This window comes from Phoenix dactylifera, chromosome 14 (assembly GCF_051530095.1).
Source record: "Phoenix dactylifera cultivar Ajwa chromosome 14, Ajwa_hap1_PhDact_Kaust_v1.1, whole genome shotgun sequence".
Taxonomy (NCBI): Eukaryota; Viridiplantae; Streptophyta; class Magnoliopsida; order Arecales; family Arecaceae; genus Phoenix; species Phoenix dactylifera.
In genome coordinates this window covers 20,661,800-20,684,648 of record NC_143203.1, presented here as the reverse complement: position 1 = coordinate 20,684,648, position 22,849 = coordinate 20,661,800, and the positions used below count along the sequence as shown (strand labels likewise).

Genomic DNA, 22,849 nt, shown 5'->3' with positions numbered 1-22,849 from the left:
TCCGTGTTGCAGGTGGAGAAGAGAGGCAAGACAAACAAGGTGGTAGGCTGCGTTAAGTTTTTCTTTGCTGAATTATGATTAAAATAACAAAAAACAAGAGAATCAAAAGACCATGCAAGAGGTGGACACTAGAGTGCCCCACGTTTGTTTTGTGCCTTTTTGACAAGAGATGTAGGACCGAGGACCAGGATTTCTTTTGTAGTTGTTACGCCCTAAAGCATGCATGACATAAAATAATGGAGTTTAATTTTGATATGATATCCACACAAGATGAAGTCATACTTATTTTGGCTTTTTATGTGCAAAAGTAGGTTTTAATTGGCTTAAAGCTTAACCAACATGGTTATGGACTAACAAGTGCGCCCCATCAAGCTCTTAGTTAGCAAGTAACTAACGATTCTTGTAATGTATTTGATTTCTAAACCCTACAGACCATAAATTGCACCATTAGATGTATGTAGGTTATAAGGGGTTTGCGCCATTTGATAATTTCTAAAAGTTATATTGGATGCTATTGTTGTTTATATTATCTATTAGAGAGCCCCAAGCAAAGAAATGTTAGATGGATGATCTATGCTTTTTTTTCATCTTTGCTAACATTTTTTTGCTAACAAATTTAACGTGGGTCTGCATTTTTATAAAACTATTATATATTCAAACTAATTAACCATTATCATAATTATCTAGCACTTTCTCAACTATTTGAGATCAATTTTATGAATCCATGTTCGGTAAGTATTATTATATAAAAGTTTCTATACTATTAAGAGCAAAGATCTAGCAGGTAGAATATGATAATTAGACCTTGTTATATTCCTTCTCAAATCAACTTAGAAAGCTTTTGGTATGAAATAGAGATCCAGTTATAATCACCATCGATCCTCGATTTAGGGTTCTTTCTTCTCTCGTTTCGAATTCTATGGGATCCACTCACAACTCCACTACGTGTCTTTTACCTTTCCCACATATATTAGTGGCTACCATGCTAAGCTTTGGACACATGCAATACATTGCAAAAGGTTTGCCTTAAAAAATGTTATCATGAGCATCTTTTCTTAAGTAATCCATGAATCGATAAAGTTCTCCAATACCATGCGGCCATCACCACTAGTCGTCTTTGATTCCCTGGTCTTTGTGTTCATTTGTTCTTGTTCTTTCATTCTTTAGTTGAATTTAGTTGACCAACCAAGAAGAACAAAGGAGAACTATTTTAGCATGTCAACTAAAAATATTAAATGAAGACAACAGAGGAGTTTGCTTTGAGAGGTCATCCTTTAGTGATGAGAGATCATTATCTTTTCTTGGCAGATGCCCGTGGATTAAATTTACTACTTTCTAGATCACCCATAGGATTCTATGGCCTCAAGCAACTTCATCTAACCGGTCCCCGACATGTAGCTAATAGACTAATTAACTTTGATCAAGCAATGGGAATCAGATCAGTATTGAATTCTTATCACAAAAGTTGGCAGTGATCTCATCAAACCCATGTAAACAAATTTGATAGGGATATATATCAAGTTATATCAGCATCACATAAAAAAAAAGGACACTGTAGGTTCTCACAGTCATCTTTTAAGTGTGAAAAAATAATGCAATGCCTCATTTTTCTAATTATTGAAGCAGTGCACGAGATAAAAGGTCATTTACCTGACATAAGCTTGAGGACTCTAGGTCTAATCTAAATAAGCTCCCCAAGTTTTCATGTCATGTCAAACACTAATAAAGGATTTTTTTTTAAAAAAAAAAAAGAAATGAGTTGGCTTGTTGAGCTACTAAAGAAGTCTAAAATAATTTTTACTAGTATAAAGATCTTAGGAACTAGAAGGTCAAATTTTTGGCTCCAATGAATAATAGTTTTGTTGTACCAAAAAAAAAATGTTTTCCATGAGATGGATGATTTAATAAAACTATCGATAAAATGAACAATTAGGCACATGCATGGAAAGAAATTGGCTAATAAACTATATAGTTAATTATAGCATGATAACTAAGTTGCAATGCTGCACGCTTAATTGTGGTATCTCAAAAAATGTTTTATGCTTGGCTACTGGCTTTTTCACCTCCAGATGTAGGTTCTTATTTTTGGGTACAAATATTGTCGGCAAATGAATGCAAATCTTTATTCTTTTGAAGCATACATATGCTTATAAAAAAAGAACAGAGCAGTAAATTGGGTTGCGACCTATGTGGCCAATCATACAAAAATTGCTTTATAGACTTCTACTTGTATAATTCCCATATTTTCAATTTATCAAAAAAAAATTGTGCCATTTGGCATGAGGCCCTTGGTGCAACTTAAGAGATAGGTGAGAGAGAAAACAAAAAAATATGGTTTGAGTTATCTTTCCGAGTGATATATGGAAATGAATTTTTTTTTTCTTCTGAAAAATAGACACCATCTGCCTTTTGATTGATTCTCCATGATTTGCCCAAACCTTGGTAAAAACTATGAATTGCTCATAAATGTGGGGTAGCAATATGCTCCAAATGCAACATAGATCTTATACATAGAAAGCTATTTATTTTTTTCCACATATAAAATATTTCCATCCACCCCTGGAAACCATCTATTTCTTTTCAAGAAAAATCCTTTAGAAAAGGAAAAAAAAAATAAAAAAATAGAGAATAAACACTCCACTTGCTCAGAATTTCAAAAATTCAGCTGATTGTTGATGACATTAATTCGTGGCCCTGGTGGAGGATTGGGTTCCAAAGCCATCCCCGGTCCCCCACCAGAGCTAGGATTATTGGATGGGAACCTTGAGGGATATTCTTGGAATCTCCTCTCTCTCTCTAGGATATTCTTGGAATCCTCTCTCTTTCATCATTATGGGATGCAATACTAATTAATGTTCCTCTTGCATCATGCACATGAGAAGAAGGATGCAGGCCTCCATCCATCTAATTTTGAGTTCCATTTTTAAAAATATATATTTTTATTCTTGCCTTATTCCCTTCTCTTGGTCTCTATCTTTAGTTGTGTTGAAAACGAAGCAACATTTTTTTAGCAAAAATAAGGGTTGAAATCAATCATGTCCTAATCAAATAGATTGTAAAAATAAAATTAACAAACTCTTGGCTATTTTGTTCAAAGGTATTTTCTATTTTAATGGAAAGCTAGAACGGCCTTATTTACAGATACAGGATCTCTTTTATTGTTATCTCATTATTTTCTAAAAAAAACTTAACAATCAAAGACTATTTCAGAAATTCCAGTCAAAGAATAATAAGAATAACTTCTAAACTATTTGTTCCAAGAAAAATAATTATTTCTATTTCACCCACTTTCAATTTGAAATCAAGCATAGTATTTAAGGTGAAAAACAAAACCATTTCTTCTTTTGAATCAAGCATATATAGATACATGACAGTACTAATAGTGCCTTTTGTTTTTATCTTCACTTATAACAATATTATATTTACTTTATGTAATATTTATAGATATAATTATATATCAATAAGGCATAAACCAATGGTATTATTAAATGAGACATTTCTTTTGCAACAACCTTTACAGCATTGAAAAAAAAGAAAAAGTTAAAAAAATAGAGTGGATAAGAAATAAAGAGATTTATACAATATTTTTTTTTTGCTACAGCGAATGGCTCATACACTTCTAATATGAATGTATCTAAAAAAAGTCAAAAAATAATACACTACGAAATGCTTTAAGCAGCTTTCTTTTTCCGACTCATAGAATCTTCTGAAGTGATCGGCCACATACGAGGCTACCCAATCTAAAGCTTTATTAGTCTTTCTGTAAATATGCCCAACTTGGAACACAACATCGTCTCTTAATAAAGAGATCTTTACGACATTGAAAAAAGAAAAAAGAAAAAGAAAAAAAAAGCCAGAGTGGATAAGAAATAAGGACCGTTATTTTCGGACGTAACGGAGTTAAGAGGCACAGCAATGGTAACCCAAGTGCCGTTACAATTCCATGGGCGTTACTTAACACTTTCTTAAAATTAATCCGTGTATTATTCCTTTGCGATCCGGTGATAAGGCTATTTTAAGGAACACGATCCATAAAAGGTGGGGAGGAACGAAGCAAAAGGGAAAAAAAAAATCCAGCTTTGAGATGGCTGGCCATCCAAACGAGCTCTGCACAAAATCATGTGGAAGATTCCCCCCGACTTATAGAAAAAAAATTATCCCCATGTTCATCTATAAATAGCCAAGTTTCCTCCGTCCAATCCCTTCTCTCTTCTCTCTAGCTTGCGCTCTGGGCTTTCTTCTCTCCCTTGTGGACGTCTCCGTTACTCTTCAAAGCTACGTATTTCTTCTCTCTCTGCCTTCTCTTTTTTGGGTAATTGGAGGGATTCTGGTTGTTTTGGTTGATTTTTTGTGGTTGATGCCTTGTTCTGGAGAGAAATCCATTCAAAAAATTGGATTCTCTGCGTCGTGATTCGCCTGATTTCTCTTCGATTTCTGGGTGTTCTGGGATTTATACGGCATCTTACGGTTGTCATCTTGTCCTGGAAACGGATTCCTGTTCCAAAATCCTATCTTTCTGAGTGTGACCCATACCAAAGATCGGATATTTTTTTTTTGTCGTTGTTTGAACTGATTTCTTTGTGATTCTGGGTATTCTGGAGGTTTGATTGCATGATCCGGCTGTTATCTCTCTTGGGAAACAAAACCCTGTTCCAAAATCCAATCTTCTTGAAGGTGGGTTTGGTTTCTTTCAGTAGTTCTTTCGGTTGGCAGAAAACCCTGTTCCAAAATCTCTTCTTGTAGGGTCCTCCGGATGAATTCCGTATTCTCTCAGACAACACTGGCTTCAAGATATCGACTTTAAGCTCCGTTCTTACTGTTTCGATATAATTTCAGCTCGTGCTGGCTCGAATCCGGCGTTGCATCAATCGATTCAGCTCCAATTATCTTCCATCAAAACCCTCTTTTCTGCTCCCCCCGATTGCCCTGGAGATCCTGGTTCATGATACCGATGCTCTCCTGCCGAATTCCATTAAAAGCAGCTCTCTAGCCTTTATGAGCTTCGCCTCTCACCGCCGCGGCATCTGCCTCCTCCAGTCCTTCTCTGTGGTGTTCCTCTACCATTTCTACGTGATCTCATGAGTTAAATCTCTCAGCTTGACTACTTCGATTCGATATAGACTGTGAATTCTCCATCAATTCTTTTCCGGAAGACCTTGCGTATTTTTTTGAAAGTCAAGTAGAATCAGATGTCGTCGGCGTCAGCTCCCCAGACTTCCGGTTCCGAGGGCGATGCGCAGCTCATGGGGATGGACGAGAGGAAGCGGAAGAGGATGCTCTCAAACCGGGAGTCGGCGAGGAGGTCCCGGATGAGGAAGCAGCAGCACCTCGACGATTTGGTGAACCAAGCGGCTCTGCTCAAGGAGGAGAACAGCCAGATTTTTACGCAGATCAATCTCTTCACCGAGCAGTATGTGAGACTGGAGTCTGAGAACGCACATCTGAGGACCCAGGTGATGGAGTTGACCGACAGGCTTCGATCGCTGAATTCGCTCCTCCACATTGTGGAGGAGCTCAGCGGGATGTCGATGGATATACCCGAGATACCGGACCCCCTCCTCAAGCCATGGCAGCTCCCTTGCCCATCCCAGCTGATCGTGGCCTCGGCCGACATGTTCCAGTGCTGAAGCTTCAATCGATCATGGCGAGAGCTGTGATGGTTGTTCTATTTATTAGTAGTTGAATAAAAGGTGTTTCTGTTGAATAGAATTTTTCTTAGTTGTTGTTTTTAATTCTTGGTGTTCTAGTGTAGTATGTGTATGTCCTTCTGTTGAATGTGGATGTAAGAAATCACCTTTTATTTCATGTTCTTGTTTGATTGGTGTGAGACTTTGATCATTTTGGTTGCTATCATAGTTTGTGTCCTCTGTTGTTGATCTCCAGTGTATTTGAAGAAGTCCTGCAGTTGCTCCAGGGTCAAAGACACCTTTTTGGGTTGGGTTGGAGAGAAAAAACTGCTGTGTGAGCTTCGGAATATATTATATTTTAATCTTTTTAGATGTATCTGTACTAGAATTGTATGAATTATCCGTTTCAGTAAAAAAAAAATTCTAAAGTTGGTAACGAAGGTATCCTGACTGTTATTGGGTTGAATTTGAAGCATTTTGTAATGAATATGGTTGTTGTTTATATGAGTTGGAACACTAGGATTATAACAACACATGTTATTTGAAATGCTGTTTTTCTTGAATATACTGCTCTTATAAGCAATCCTAGAAAATCTATGTTATAGATTACAATGGCAATGAACTCGCAGAATCGGATGAGTTACACTGATCAAATTTTTATGAGAAGTCTCTACTTCTGATTTCTCGAGTGTTCACATCAGTGTCAAGGGTTTGCTGCAAAAAGAGATTTGATATGGTAAGGAGTGTGGATACACTGGTCCCAAGCCATTCTGTGGCCGTCTGAAAAGCACATCGCATCACCATTTTGGTTACAATTTCGTTGAAAAAGTAGTTAGATGTTCTCACGTGCTTTGGAAGATCTTAGATGGATTCCACCATGTGGCTTGCCTTTGGTTTTAGGGAAGCAAGAAAATCTATAGCATAGATTTGGTCCTGTTCTTTTAAGAGATCTGTCAATTTCGATCTGCTACAAAGTACAGTTGGTGCTTTATATGTCTCTTCATGTGAAGGGGGGAGTCGGTGATCGATGTCCATTCTGAAACCTGATTTGTCTCATTCCAAGCTGGACATGTCCTCTTGGAGGCACATCGCAAGCAGCCCCACCACTGTTTAGTTTTATGTGGTCTCCATCTTCTCTTGCCCGAGGGAAAGATTCAATTCTGGTTGGAGTCAATCTCAAGAATGGAATGAATATAGAATTTTAAAAAAAAGGGGTAAAGATTACTCCCTTCTAATTAAAAAAAAAAAAAAAACTTAGCACTAGTTTTGTGTGAATGATCTGGCATTCTATTGAGAGAATCAGTCTCCATGACTCTTGCAGTGGAATTAGGAAGTCATTATCCTTAATTTTCATTTGAAAAAAGAAAAAACTTGGAAAACATTGTCACTGTTTAATGATCTTCTATGTAACTTGTTTTTGGTTCCAGTAGTTATTGTTGTTGCTTAAATGGTAAAATTTCAGAACTGGATCTAGGGAGTCTTGAGGTACTTCAGTTCGACATGCTTAGATTTTGTTCCTTCTCCTGGCTTAGTCAAACATAAGGATTAGTATTTTTGATTATTATTACCGAATAAAAGAATGATCTACTACCTGTTTGATATAACTTATCACGTTAAAGTTCGATCTTCGTGCACCTCCGAGCACATATTATATTTTTTTCATGCCAAAATTCCAATACTAATTCACTGGAGAGGACGAAGTTCATGTGACACTGATCTCAACTTTGTAATTAACTGCAAATGTACTATTAGAATGACTATATTGGGACCTCTACAAATAATGATGGGTCGTAATAATATGAAATTTCAGGTAATTCTAATGCAAACTTGGCATGCATAATCATGCTTTGTTCGAAGATAGCGAGTATTTATTTATGCTCAATTGAACATGCTCCCAAACATCATGTCGCCAGAGTGGAAGATAGCACAACTATGGTCATTTGCACACTTAATAAAGCGGCCGGGCTATACATATTTATGCATGTTCAGACTATAACAGTATGGTAAAACCCTAAATTAGATCAAAGTCATAAGGGATGGGTTTCTTACAATCCAAAAACCATCCAAACTGGAGTGTCTCAATTTTGGTGGTAGTTTCCTATAATCTAAAGACCATTCACTTCTTACCTAACATATCTAATTTTTTGTTCATAGTAGTCTGATTTAATTCTGGATTTTCCACCCCTCTCTCTTAAGCATATCAACAGAGCTCCAAAAAATATTTGTGCAAGCTGCTGCTTGTTGGACATTGTCTGTGTCCACCTTAGCAACCATGGTGCGTCGCTCACCGGAAGCTCCAAAAAATATTTATCCTCACCTTCACTCAATTGTGGAGGTATGCATGCCTCTCCTTTTTCTTAATTCTTCCAATCTTTCAATTATGAATGGGGCTCCATCCTTTGATATTGGCATCAGTTTTTGAAGGCAACAACAAAAACTGATGCCAAGCAAGGCCCCTTGCAATTTTTTCAAAGAACAATAAATAACAGGTAGGTAGTGAAATACTAATAGATCTGATTTTTTTAAAAAACAAAATATCATGGAGGATGGATCATGAAGGTTTGGACGCTAAATCTTTTGCAATTTCAGAGAGGTACCAATCGACTGAGATAAGAATGGTCAGTCTAGATCTGGAATCTTTTTTATTTGATCAAAACACAGCCAAACAGAGATTTTTGGAGGTCGAGCCACCACCGAGCTGATTCTATATTTATCAGATCAGAAGAATTGATGTTTTAATTGCTACCGAGGCCCTGGCCTTCAGATAATTAACATGAGAAAAAGGGTCATCTTTTTCTTTGCTGGTTTGTTCAGTCTGTACTCTTTTCTGATGTAGCAACAAGAGGGGACAAAAGTTTGTATGTACACTAGTCGTCTCTTTGATGTTTGAATGGCTACCAAGTCCTTGGCCTTTTGATAGCTGACATGAAGACAGACAATACTCTCATCGATGTACAGAGGTCATATTGGCATCAAAGTAAGACAATAATCTATCCATATACTAGTCATGACTCATTTCATGACACTGCCTATGTCCATGGGGACACTCAATTGCCACAATGCCTAGTGGGATATCTACAGAAATGATCATGCGTTGCTTGAAATCTAAGTTCTCACTGCAGGTGTAGAACAGAGTTGCTTTCATTGCATTATCAATAGCCTAGTGTCTACATCTCGAGACATGAATCATACTACCAATTGAGTTCTTTTCCACACCAAAATGAATTCATATCCTTCATCAAATTTGGCCTTCGGGATGGAGTGCTTGATGTGTTCAATGAGAGCATTTTATAAGGAGAAAATTTCATCTTTTTCTCCGCCCTCAGTCGTATACAGAAGTAGAGACTAGAAGGATCTTAGGACACTCCTATTCATATCCCTCGCTTGCGAATCTTCCATGCATGCACTTCATATGACAAGAGCTAAGCTATTGATCACTTCTATTACCTGAATTAGTTTATCTTCTACCCATGAAGTGTCATGTTAGCTTCTGCACATTAGGAATGATATTCCATGTTTATGCCCTTGCTCATGGTAGAGTAATAGTGTTCATCGAACATGGAAATCAACTGAATAATGAATTCATAATCCAGAAGCCTAATCCACTTATCCAAATTTTGACAGGTGACTGCTGCTTAAAATTGTTGCAATTCTTTTCATTAGACTCATAATATCATTGCTAGCTTCACTCTGAACATTGAAAGTAGCTTAATTCGACGCCTACAAGCTTTTCATCCTCAAGTATACAACAGAAATACTGATCATAAAAGCAGAAGCAATTATCTGAAGTCCTGACTGCTACCAAATTGTAGAAAGTTCATCCAGTAAGGGTATTGTCTTCTGACTTTGTGGGTGAGACCAATCCCGAGCTATGAACATGTGAACCACACCATTTACTTCTATTGAACTGCACCCAGGAGATTTTCTCCCTCCTCTTTCCATCATCATCATCCTCCGCGACCTTCCAACATCCTCCCACCTATATTCTCATGGCATAAATATTTGACACAAGCATGTAGTTTCCATTATCCGTTAGTCAAGTAGAATTGTTCCCACCTGCTCTCTCAATTCAACATCACCATAGAACCTACATGCACTAAGAAGGGCTTTCCGAACACTGCCTTGACCGCCGTGGCCATTGTCTTGGTGACCCTTTTTGCAACATCTAACAACCCAGAATGGCCAAGAAGATGCATCGAACAGTACCTGTGGTTGGTCCAATGTTATGATCTTTATTCATACTGTCAAAAATCTGCAAGCCATCATCGATGAGGCCTGAATGGCTTCTATTATCCTCACAAATGAAGGTGATCTTGTTGGGCTTTGTTTCCACTGTCCAATACCCTAACACAGCATTCCAAAGGAACACCACCTTATCATGAAACGCCCTAAAGACCTCCTTGTACCAACCTACATTCTCACCCCAAAAGACTAGTCAGAAGGTGCTATTTGAATTTCTTGATATGTATAAGTACCCAAGATCTATCCAGTACATAGCCGATGTGGAAAGAAATACACATCTACATGGGTCCTTACATACTCTCCTTATTTAAGTCTTGGCATCCTCGCTAGGCCAAGGATCCAAATCCATTCAAATCTAATCACAAGCACCACGATTGGCCCTTAGTTAGCCCCAATAGGCCAATGCTGTAGTATCACTTAATCCAAATAGGCTATGAACCAGGTTAGTTCTGCAACCATTTTGTAATCATATAGGATCTCACCCAAAAAAGCTAGCTAGAAAGAGCTATTCGGGTTCTTTATTCTTGTATAAATATTTAAGATTTATGAAGTACATAACTGATGCGGAACTAAACATACATCCGCATGGATCCTCACATTCATAAACTAAATCGATTCTCCCACAATTTCCATATATATCGACCAAACAATGCACAAATGGGCATGCTTCTCTCAGATAAGAGAGGTTTTGATGAGGAGGGAATGGATTTGGGAGAGCTTGTCGTGGGTTCAGGAGATTTGGAGGAGGGCGACAGCTGGGTGGGGTTCGGCAAGAGCAAGATTATGGAAGAGGTGGTGAAAGTTTTGGAGGAGAGACATGGAGGGAGAGAGGGGTGTCATGGACTTTGGGATTTTGGGCAGGTAATACGAAGAATTAAACGGTTAAGTTGGTTGTAATTTTTTTCTATGGAAGTTTTAAGTTTTTTAGGGCAAAGCATGTATTAGAGTGGGGCTCTCCCGACTGTTTGGTCATCCACCATTGATTGGTTGGACCCTCTTAAATGGATGGTTGGTGATTTAACTGGACAACTGGATGGAAAAAGGACCACTAGTCTGAACAATAGCTAATAGCTACTGTGGCCTGAACAATGAATGCTACCTTATTCAAGTTGTAATAATCCATTTCATAGTTGGGCATGGAAAGCAATTCCTGTCAACCCAAGTAAACCTGGAGAGCAGATTGACAACAATTCCATAAGTCAATACTAACACAGCCAACCAATTTGAAAAAAAGGGTCTTCTACAAATAATGACCATGATGAGCAAGCCCTGTCATTAGTTGAACTCCGACATTAATGACCAAGAGAACTGCTTCAAAGATCAAGAACAATCTAAAAAACATAATTCTTGAAGAAATGCTCAGAAAGCCCAAATCATGAAATGATACCAAAATTATGACCATTAGTTCAGTTGGCGAGTCCCAAGTCCCCCTTTGCACAATTCATAGCAACATGCACAAGGACTAAAGATTAGAGAGAGGCTAATAAAAAATTCCAACTAATCACTCCATTTCAAATCAAAAAGAGTGTGTAAAGTTTCTCAGAATCCATGACTTGAACTTATTCAATGGCCAGCAACAGATCAAATCAATTCATATGATTACCCTCAACTTTGGAGAGAAAAAAGTTGCCAAACTAAACATCCTTCAAAAGGGAGAAGACGTGCGTAATCTATTCTTCAGCAGCAACAACGCTTATCTGCCCTTTTTCGAGCATATCATAGAAGGCTCGGGTCTTCCTCTGCTCGTTCCAGTGATGCATCTTCCACATGCTACCGGCGAGAATGCCCAGCGTTATTCCAATGCAGATCTCTTTGACCACATTCGGCCCTTTCAGAGTGGCATGTGCGATCTTGTGGGCAGCCATTTGTTTCCTTCTCAAGCAAAATGAAATGAACCCTATGAAGGATAACAATTAACAAATTGTGAGGGAAAGCATATGAAAAATTTGCTAACTAGAAATCGTGCATAGGATCTTTCCCTAACTCAATTTAAAAATATCAAGATTCTATGATTCAGAGTTACATTTGACACCCACTACAATATCAGCTTCCGATGCTACATAGGATGACTATGATAGAAAATTCATGATGCCTTAATTTATATTTGACAGCCATCACAAATGACTTGCTTACAGGTTAAGTGCACCCTTTTCTAAAGATCATGTACTTGTGACAAAATGATCATGACAGAAGGTGGCCGACTTCAACTCCTAAAGGACTGCACAACTGCAAAAGAGCCACTGAAACTGATGTCATTGGATGGAATACCATGTGGTTTGCACTGAGGAGACCATTGAGATCAGAAGACATAAATGTCCACCATTAGCTATTACTGCCACATATCTTGAAAGATGATGGACTAAAACTTTATGACACATCCTATTTTAATTTTTAATTGCTCGGGGATTGATGGACCAAAGAAACAGTCCTAGGTGATTGAGAATGATTGGAGGAAAGAGGCCATATGAACTGGTTTTTCTATAGAAATGAGGGCTAGCCACGGAGTAGCTAGACTATCTATTACCCACTTTAAACCTTTCTTTTCTTTTCATTATGGGGTCAAATTTTAATTCAATAAGGGAAAGAAAAAGTTAGGAAAACTCCTACCTCTACAAGCAACAAGGGGACCCTGAGAGTTTTTATATTGAGGGACGAAATGGCTAAAACTACATATATGCAAAATTAACACTTCACTTCTGTGGGTCACCACAAAATGAGAGAAGCATCATCAATGGATGAGACTCTGTTTGGGAGAAACAATGCAAGACTTTGGAAAAGGCTTAGGTAACCTCATGATCGAGCAATGTCATCATCCACATCTTGGAAGCACGCCACATCAGTAAAATTCATATAATGATATATTTATTTAAATAGCACAATGCTTCTAAGGCATTGGCATGTACTTAAGATGTATGGGATATTGGGCCATTCAACAAAGATATGGCTTAATCAACTTCCTAAGATTTCTAAACCTGCTTCATGACAAGAACGACACTTTCAATTTCTTAAAATAAATTGCACCATGAAAATGGATTGACTAAGTAGTGAACAGATGCACATACAAACTAACATATCACATAAACAAAGTTCAAAACTATCATTGCAAATGTGTGATAAATCTATTTGCATACACTAAACTATCACAGAAGACAAAAGAAATTATAATGGTTGCTGCTCACATCCTGAAACGATGAAAAAGAAGAAGATGATTAAGGATGGATATTGAAGAAGGAATATGCAGGTTAACCGAAACTTCAAGACATGAAAGTGTTGTCTGATTTGTCATCAATGTTGTAGGCTCCGGTGTTTGCTGCAGATACTTATATTGACATGTAGGATACAGAGCAAAAGGATATAGTATAGACATCATTCTGCTACCAAGAAGGGACCCTTCCACTCGCTCTACATGACTCTGTTTCTGCTAACCCAATTCAATGCTATGGATCATCAGGTGCCTCCGAGCAGCTCAAAAAGAGCGGTCACGGTCATGATGGTAGCGGCGAAGACGAGGACATCAGATAGCCCTATATATTAGGGTTATAAGTTTAGGTGGTACAGATCATTGGCATCTCTTGGAAGAGTAAGAATAAGTCCAAGGCTATTCATCCATATCAGACCAACGCCGAGGTGAAGACGGCAGTTCAAATGTTAAATTCTCCCCCTTTAACAATCAACATGGCCATAACCTCGAGATAAAAAAAAAAAAAAAGCAAATACTGTGCCTAATTTCATCAAATGGGTGATGGATGAAATCTCTACGTCCTTGGGCGATTAAGATCTTAACATTTGATTTAAACGGATACGGCCCTACCCTTATCCTGTTAATACCTCAAGATTCTCACAATTCTACATCGTCTGAATTTAAATTTCCATTTCCATTTTGCTGAGTGACGAACTAACGCCATTATCCTTCATTAATCGGTTGAAACCATTCCGAATCCAACCAAGACTCTCCTCTCTTTTCAGCGAATCAAAGCCATACTCATCAATCAGATCAGATAATAATCCCTAGCATCATTACCCAAAAAATTTCCCTATAATCCAGTAAAATTCCCACCCCCAGAAAACAAAAAATTCAAACAAAAGGCACCAAAAATAAGATTAACGGCATCTTTCTTAGTCCAATACTTTACAAATCTTCCACTTATTAAACCAAAAAATTGGCAACAAAACGGGGACAGCGAAACGATCAAAGATGAATCAACCCATCTAAAGTCCACAAAAATAAATAGGAAAACCATCGCGGATTCAAGCATCTATCCAGAATGGAATCCTACTATACAAAGACATAGAAGCAATTAAACAAAAAAAATGAAGGAAATTAGTTGGTGGGGGGGGGGGGGAGGGGGGAGAGAACAACCTTGAATTCAGAAGTGCGGAGAGCGCAAGAGCCTCCCACCTGCGATCCGTTTGCGGCCGCCAAGCTATCGCCGGTACTTTTATTCTGTGCATCTTTTACCATTAAGCCCCCCCAAACTATCGCCGGAAGGAAGAATTGAATCATGGCCGTTGATCCGTGCGCCCCTGTGAGACGTCGACCGTAGATTGTGCGCATAACGACATGACAATGATTATGGGAAAAAAATCCGGCGGCGCGCCATAGGAACGCGTTGACCATGAAATATTTACGGGAAAATCCGGCACGAGTTACCCGTCAGGTCACCCTGTTGTCTGTCAGACGGTGCGATTTTACCGTGACAGGGTGCATGGATGGGTGTGGTTTTCCGGCAAACTAAAACCATCATCAATATTTTTTTTTCTCTAAAGACTTCAGAAAAAAAATATTCTTTCTAATTTTTTTTTAAAAAAATAATATCTAAATATATTATATTTAAAAAATAATTTTTATATATACAATGTTTGGAAAAATAGCACATTTCATAGTAACTTATATTTATTTGAACATCAATTTTTTTAAAAAAATATATAAAATATCTGTTATACTCTTAATAAAGAAAAAAATCTTATCCTATATTATCTAAATCCTTAATTAAGAATATTTTAAAAAAAATTATAGCTGATGAGAATTAAATTTTTCATATTTTATATAATTTTTTTCTATAAAATATAGAAATTTTATTTTTATGAAAATGTTACTTTCTCTTTTTTTTTTCCGAAAGCTTCAACTAAATATGAGGCATTTCTTTATTTTTTTTATTAACCACACTTTTTCTCATTTTTTTTTTTTTTGTAAACGAGTTCTAAAACTACTTATAAATGGTACTGAAAGTGTCTATCACACGATTCAACCATGCAACCCTGTCCATAGTTTAGTCACCAATTTGTCTTTTACTTACAACTAAATCATACGGGCATGAATATTTTATCTTATTATTGGCAATGGATCCTCTGCAACTTGTGTCATGAAAAAGTGGAACATGAGGCACATTTGGATATGAAAAAACAAGTAGCCTTGATGAACACTCATAGCTAGGAAGATATGAATATTTTGAAGGAGCTTCTGAAGTCCAGTGGGATTGCTGCTGGTTACCTAGATAGGCTGTAGGTTTATACAAGAACCTAGTTTGGCTACAATAAAATGTCATGCTAAAGCAAATGATTGGAAGTTATCATCATCGATTTTTTTCCAAGACAAGGAGACACATAATGCTGTCCATAGCTCTATGTATTGTTGACAGGACTTTTGCTGAACTACTTGAAAGTTATTCATAGCAGTTTGTCTTCCTGAGATTGTGCTGTCATTTGTTAATTGTAGACTCTGCCAGCTAAATTTCAAATATTGTATCCACAGCACAAATTTTTCAGAGGTCTATCAGAAGCTTGACAACCAATCCATCATCAATCATGGTCTTGGTTGCCCTGTGGTTGCTTCTCTTTCGAATATTTCTTTCGACATATTATCTGATTTAATTTCCCAAAAAATTAAACAGGAAATGAGTAGATAGATAAACAGGTATTAGATCACAAATTATCTGCATAGCTTCTAGGAACAGAGCAAACAAAGTTATCTGCTTCTAAATAAAGCAAGTGAAGCTCATGCATCCAAAGGTGACCTTCAACAGCTCTTAATGTCAGGTAACCACCATGTAAAACAGTGTGGATGAGCTTCTCTCTTTTCTTGTCCATATGCAGGTGGTTTGGTTAGGCGACCCCTGCAGTCTTGAGACCCACTTAACTTACGGGCGACAATGACAACCTTCTTGTACTAAGGGCGTTTGATCAATTAGTATATCTAGGCCTCTCTTTTGGAACTGGACCCTACTCGGAATGGTTATTGGGCAAGAATGTGTTGGGTTAGGACCAGGATGTTCACCTTGTCTTGGTAACAAAGAACTGTGAATGTGTTCCTATGCCACCCATATACAATGGAAGAGACTTCTTTTGGTTTTGATTCTTATTTTAGGAAAAATTTTGTTTGAACCTTCCTTAATGCTAATTTAGCTATTTATGTATATGCTTGCTGGTTTGTTCCTCTTGCTATGTTAGTGTGAACCAAATTCCTTGAAAGAGGGCATTGCAATAGTTTGCTAACATGGTCTTTAGCTGCAGATGGTGAACCATGGAGATCAGTTCATAGAGTTCTTGGTGCAGTTGTGAATGGTCCACTGAGACATGGAATTATATTATTAGCAATATGCACAAGAAAAATGAATGTGGTGTTTCAACTCGGTATAAGATCATTTGTGACACATGGTATGACTTGTTGAATGACTCAAATGGTTTATGGATGCACTACCTTTTTCCATTACAAAGGACCTCTTTGTGCCCCCCAAATCTTCCAACACACACACACAGAGAGAGAGAGAGAGAGAGAGAGGGAGACTACAGATAAATTCTAGAATTCTGTTGTTGCATTAGCATCACCATGTAGGTTTTCTTGAGGAATTGGACAATGAAATCAAAGTTACTTGCATTTTTTTTTTGTTTTTTTGCTTCTGTATTTGCAGTGACAATCATCAAAGTCTTGTTACTGTTGGATGAACAGATTGTGTGGGGACAATGGAGGCTATGCAAAAGTTCAGTGTGTACTCAAGTAGCAAAGTAAATTTTATATCAACAGTTCCCTTGTGCAAGACTGACACTGGGACCAACCAAAATAGAGGACTAGAGGGCAAGTTGGTTCTTTTGGCAAGGGATTGGCAGTGCCCTGCAGCAAGTTCAACAGCATGATTCCTGTAGCTTTGTATTCGGGTCATAAAGAAAGAAAGCAGCATGGCCTGTCCTCTGTCATGCCCTTCCCCTTAAAGAAGAAAGCTTAATCCATAACCCTTTTTCTGTCATTAATAACCTCTCTCTCTCTCTCTACCCTTTAGCACACCTTTCATGTGGGCTTTGCCATGAACCATGTGACTACAAAGAACCCAGTTCCCCAGAAACAAAGAAGAATATGTAGCTGAAGAAAGAGAAAGAAGAGCTCACAAGTTATAGGACAATGGATGATGGCTCCCCACCTACAAAACAAGTTCTGAAGGTTCACAAAGTGTCCAAGATGGACAGTTCAGTCTCCAAGAGAAGGTTCCTTCTCCTTTCTCTCTCTCTTTTTTTCTTGATTTAAGGTGTTCTTAAAAGTGTCTTGATGCGTAACCTATTGTGAATCTCTTTTATTTGTTTTGCTGTACAGGAAGGTGGTTCAGAAGACTGTGGTCACATCCAGAATTGAAGCAGATGTGCGGAAACAGAAGGGTGAATCTCCACCTTCAGATTTTTGGTCTTGGAGGAAATATGGACAGAAACCCATCAAAGGGTCTCCATATCCTAGGTAGTGCTCTCTTTACAATTCCAAATATTCAAAGTTCTTCTCATCTCCCAAATCTCTAAGTTTGCTGCTCTGTTGCAACCTTATTTTCTCCTTGCATAACTTGATATTTCAAATATTACATAGTTTTAGCTACCACTGTTGTGGCGTTCTCTGTATTCTTGATTTTGAAAGTGAAACAGTCGCATATTTGTCGATTCTCTTTAACTATTTTGTTGCCTTTAGCTGCTAATTCTGACATATATCAAAACCAATAGCCATAAATTATCGAGGTTCAAACATTTGGGATGCCCTGCGGTGTGACTGAATAAGTGTTCTTAGGTTCTTAAACTAGCTATAACATGATTTTCTTTTCTTTCAAGTGAAATCAGAACTACATCATCAAACCCTCTTCACTTCTTTTCTCATTTTTCAGAGCAGTGGTATATCTTCTCTTCCCCACAAATCTTCTACTTTTTTTCAGGACCATATATTCTCAACAAAAACTTTCATGCTTCTCTGCTAATATCTTATTCTCATTTAGAAATTCTTTTGCCTTTGCTATTCAACCTTTACTCTTTCATTCGATGGAATACTTGCTTGTTAGCTATCATATATATAATGATGAGAGCCTGCTTTAGCTGATGATGCTGTTCTTTTTCTTCTTATATCAGGGGCTATTACAAGTGTAGCACCTCCAAAGGTTGTTCAGCCAAGAAGCAAGTGGAGAGGAGCAAAACAGATTCATCCCTTCTGATCATCACCTACACCTCAGACCACAATCATGCAGGCCCTCACCTCCCCTCGCTTTGCCCACAAGAACCATCCCCCCAGAGTCAGTCCATTATTAACCAAGACCTCTCCATACCCAAGAGCCCAAGCCAACCCAACACCACAAGTGAAGAAAGCCTCAGCAAGGAGAAATCTCCACCCCCATTTCCACCCCAGCGCCCCCAAGAGGTCTCTCAACAAAACCAGCCAAGAGAAGCAGTCCATGATCATCAGCTAAATATCCTCTTTGATGAAGAGGACCCCCTCCCTTCCCCGAACTCGATGACAGCACCAAAGACTGATGGGGAGAATGACTTCTTCGATGAGCTAGAGGAGCTGCCCGTCCCTTCATCTCTCACAAGCTTGGTCAGAGAAAGCTTCTTCGATGAAAGGATCCTGTTCCTCCCTTCTCGAACTACATTCTCTTTGATGTAGCTGGGCTTGCTTGTTCGTACTTCATGCAGACCATAGCAGTTTCTTTTTCTAGATTTCCTCCCTCTTTAATCTTTGTCCTCTCACTGTACGTAATTCAGTCTCTTGTTTTGGAATGAAATCATCATATGGGAGTGGAAAAGCTGGCTCGCTTTGTTTTCGAATTCTCTGTGGTTTAGATGTCTTCTTTTGAAATATGGAAAGCTTTTCGAACAAATGGGAAGCCCACAAACAATCCAAAAGAATAAAGGAGAGGTGACAATTGGTCATTCGTGGTCGGGCAGTATGAAAAGCTAGCACGAGTTCCATGAGGTGAGTGTTGATGATGGGTGGCTGCTTTTTGATTTTTAGGAGGGTTCGTTTCTATTGAGTGGGCTGCACTTGGTCTCCCTTTTTTCCCTTTTTTTTTTAATATAAACGTATCTTGTTGCCAAAAAAAAATATATATAAACATATCTCAAGTATGGTTGCAAGATCTCCCTGCCAATAGATAAAAGAAGGATGATTCGGCTAAGGTTTTTGGCTCTGCTTCGAGACATCCGAGCCATAGTCTGTTGCGATGTGACCTTTTAAGCCAAGCATGTCTACGAAGAGTCTAACAGAGTTGCGGACTGGATAGCCTCATATATGGCCAACTACTTCGTAGATGCTCTTTGGGTCGAAAAATGGAGCTGCCTAAAGCGTTTCAGAATTTGTTGTCTTTTGACCTTTTTGGATATGTACGTACTAGAATTGTATAAATTATCCATTTTACCGAAAAAAATAAAAAAGGTTTAGCATGCTTTTGTTAGCAAGCTTATGATATTCTTCTTGTCCTCTGCAGGACTGCATACAAGGTTGGAGAATATTCTCCAGTACCATAAGTTAATATCAATGATCAGAGGAATGGTCATATGGTAGGGCTTATATACTATATATATATCAATAACTCCTATGTACTATAATACATAATTTGTATTTATTTTTCCTATCAAACATTGCGCATCTGCAAGTGTTGAGCCGAGTGGGCGCACGCGCATTTGGATGATTATATCAATAAATCTCTCTTATCATCAGTCTTAATCTTTCTTGAGACTACCAAATGATCTATCATGTACTTACATTTCAAGAGCAAGTGCGTATAAGACCAAGTGATGGACCATGTGCTTTGTTATCCATACACTATAGATGATGTTGCTACCTCCAGGGGACCAAGTGCAATGAATTAATCAAACCAAAACATTTGAAAACGTTGCGTTTCAGGACGTTAAATCACGAACCTGTTTGCTTGGATCGGAAGGCTCACTCGTGCCCTCACTCATTTACACTGAAAACATCAACCCACAAGCACCAACGGCGCAAATAACACCTGGAGGCGTAGTGCTTTGCCTTTATATCATGGCTCCCCACCTTCTCTCTCTATTCTTTTAGTTGAGTAGAAAATAAGAGAATACGTCGGTGTGGTCCCTCCTCATTTGAAAATAATAATAAAAAATACGATAATGTGGCAGTGTTTTTGTTTTCTAAAATAACTTCGCCTCGTAGAATAGTAACCATGAGAAACAGAGCAACGGTAACTATGGAAACAGAAAAGAAAACAAGAATAAAATGGAGAAGAAAAAAAGAAAAAAAAAAAGGTGCTACTTTGTCGTATGATCGGATAGTTGATTATATCCAGATTTAGCTAAAATTTAAGTATATTATTTCCGACATTGGGAACTACAGGTGGAACCGTTTGAATCTTTGACAAATCTTCTCCATTAATTATTTCAAGCATCAATACTTTGTGATATCTATCCTTTATTTTGTTGTTTATGGCTAAAATCTGCTTCATTAGTGACAAATGTTCTTGTTGTAGAAGCCAAAATTCAATCTTGACGATATTTGTATAGCCTCTAATTGAACAAGATAGGACCTAATCCCATTATTCTAAATAGTAAAAGTTTTTTGCTGGACTAGGTCCTATGATTTTTTCCTTTACATCGGAAGATTTTTCACGTTAAAAATTGTATTGTCTCTTATTTGTGGATTGCTTGATAATTGCTTGTGTATAAATTATTGTTGCTTGATGAGTGATATCTTATTTAATTACACAAAGAAGAAAAAAAAATTTGCAGCATCATTATTTCTTAATTGCATTTTTCCAAAAAAGTGGCATCAGAATAAGTTGCTAATGGTTGATTTTTTTGTGTTGATTAAATAGAATAGCATTCAGGGATAGTATGGTTAAACTCACATCTTCCAATCATTCAATTTGGAAGCCCCGAATGAAAGACTTACTATTTTGCAAAGATTTGTATGATCCCATTGAAGGAAATAGTGCCAAACCAAGTGACAAAACTCGGCAGAAGTGGAAGAAAATGAATGGAAAGACAGCTAGATTAATCAGACAATGGATAGATGATAGTGTTTTTCATCATGTTGCTATGGAGACTAATGTCTATAGTTCATGGAAGAAATTAGAGAGTCTCTATTAACAGAAGTCTGCATAAAAAATACATTCATGATAAGAAAGTTTGTGAATATGAAGTATAAGGAGGAAAGTACAGTGGCCGAGCATTTGAGTAGATTTCAGGATGTGGTAAATCAGCCGCCTATTATGAAAATGATGCTAGATGATGAGTTGCAAGCATGGTTGTCGTTGATAGTTAGAAAACTCTGGTTGTATCACTTAGTAATTCAGCTCTTAATGGTGTAGAAGATTTCTTATGCATCCGCGGTTGGTAATTTCATATACGTCATGGTTTGCACAAGGTCGGATATTACTTATGCTGTTAGTGTTGTAAGTTGGTTTTTTTCTAATCCTAATAAGAAATATTGCGCAATTGTTAAATGGATTCTCTGGTATTTTAGAGGCACTTCTAGAGTCTGTTTATATTTAGGTGATGGTAAACCTGTGTTGGATGTGTACATAAATGCTGACATAGCTGGTGATATAGATTCTAGAAAGTCCACATTAGGGTATTAGATGATTTTTTCAAAGGGCGCAGTGTTATGGCAATCTACGTTATAAAAATGTGTTGCTTTGTCCACTTTAGAAATCAAGTATATTGCAATTACAAAAGCTTGTAAAGAATTTTTATGAATGAAAAATAATTTACAAGAGTTGGGCCTAGAACAAGAGAATATATGCTTTATTGTGACAGTCAAAGTGTCATCTATTTCTCAAAGAATCCAATATTGCATTCGAGATCCAAGCACATTAATGTAAGATATCACTGAGTTCAGAATGCTTTAAAGATGAAGTTACTATGTCTTGAAAAAATCCATACTAATAATAATGGATCGGATATGATGACTAAGGCCTTGCCCATGGAAAAAATTATTTCTTGTAGAGAGAAAGCAGGCTTGGTAGAACCCCCCACATGAGTCGAGAGGGGGAGATTTGTGGGTGTGGTCCCTCCTTATGTGGGATCCACCTCATTTGAAAATAAAATAAAAAAAAAGATAAGATAATGTGGCAGTGTTTTTGTTTCCGAAAATAACTTGGCCTGGTAGGATAGTAACCGTGGGAAACGGAGTAATGATGACCGTGGTAATAGAAAAGAAAACAAGAATAAAACTAAGGAGGAGAAGAAGAGAGAAAAAAAAAATATGTTTTATCAGATGATCAAATAGTTAATTTTATCCAGATTTGGTTGAAATTTCAATACGTTGTTTTTGGCATTGAGAGCTATAGAGTGAACAATTTGGATCTTTGAAAAGCCTTCTCCATTGATTATTTCAACCATAACACTTTATGAGATCTATCCTTTATTTTGTTGCTTATTGTTGAAAATCCCCTTACTGGTGATAAATGTTCTCATTGTGGATGCCAAGATTCAATCTTGATGATGTTTGTATAGCCTCTAGTTGACCGAGAGAGGACTTATAGTTTTTTCCTTCACATCGAAATTTTTTTTGCTGCCTCTTGTTTGTGGATTACGTGATAATTGCTTGTATGTAAAGATCATTATCGCTCGGTGAGTAATATCCCATTTAATTATACAAAGAGAAAAAAAAAATTACAGCATCATTATTTTTTGATTGCATTCTTCCAATAGAATAAAAAGTATGTGTAATAAAATTATAATTAAAGCTATACTAGCCAGTGATGCAATAG

General features: G+C 37.5%; 2 protein-coding genes and 1 pseudogene across 3 annotated transcripts; 2 read left to right on the top strand and 1 right to left on the bottom strand.

Annotated features, from left to right (window-relative positions):
* The first annotated feature begins 4,067 nt into the window (after positions 1–4,067).
* On the top strand, positions 4,068–5,805 carry LOC149751392 (bZIP transcription factor 53 pseudogene; annotated as a pseudogene).
* Positions 5,806–11,350: 5,545 nt separating this feature from the next.
* Positions 11,351–14,367, bottom strand: LOC103712649 (cytochrome c oxidase subunit 5C-like). Its single transcript, XM_088711123.2, has 2 exons — positions 14,230–14,367; positions 11,351–11,766 (listed from the first exon to the last, which is right to left on the bottom strand). The coding sequence occupies exon 2, from the start codon at positions 11,732–11,734 to the stop codon at positions 11,540–11,542; it is 195 nt and encodes a 64-aa protein (XP_088567249.1). The 5' UTR covers positions 11,735–11,766; positions 14,230–14,367; the 3' UTR covers positions 11,351–11,539.
* A 1,910-nt stretch (positions 14,368–16,277) lies between these two features.
* LOC120112986 (uncharacterized) lies at positions 16,278–18,932 on the top strand. Of its 2 annotated transcripts, XM_089927197.1 has the most exons (4): positions 16,278–16,523; positions 16,816–17,345; positions 17,452–17,589; positions 18,240–18,932. In XM_089927197.1, the coding sequence occupies exons 2-4, from the start codon at positions 17,263–17,265 to the stop codon at positions 18,769–18,771; spliced, it is 753 nt and encodes a 250-aa protein (XP_089783323.1). In that variant the 5' UTR covers positions 16,278–16,523; positions 16,816–17,262; the 3' UTR covers positions 18,772–18,932. The 2 variants fall into 2 exon arrangements, with proteins under 2 accessions (XP_089783323.1, XP_089783322.1); XM_089927196.1 differs by having other exon boundaries at positions 16,278–17,345.
* The last annotated feature ends 3,917 nt before the right edge of the window (positions 18,933–22,849 follow it).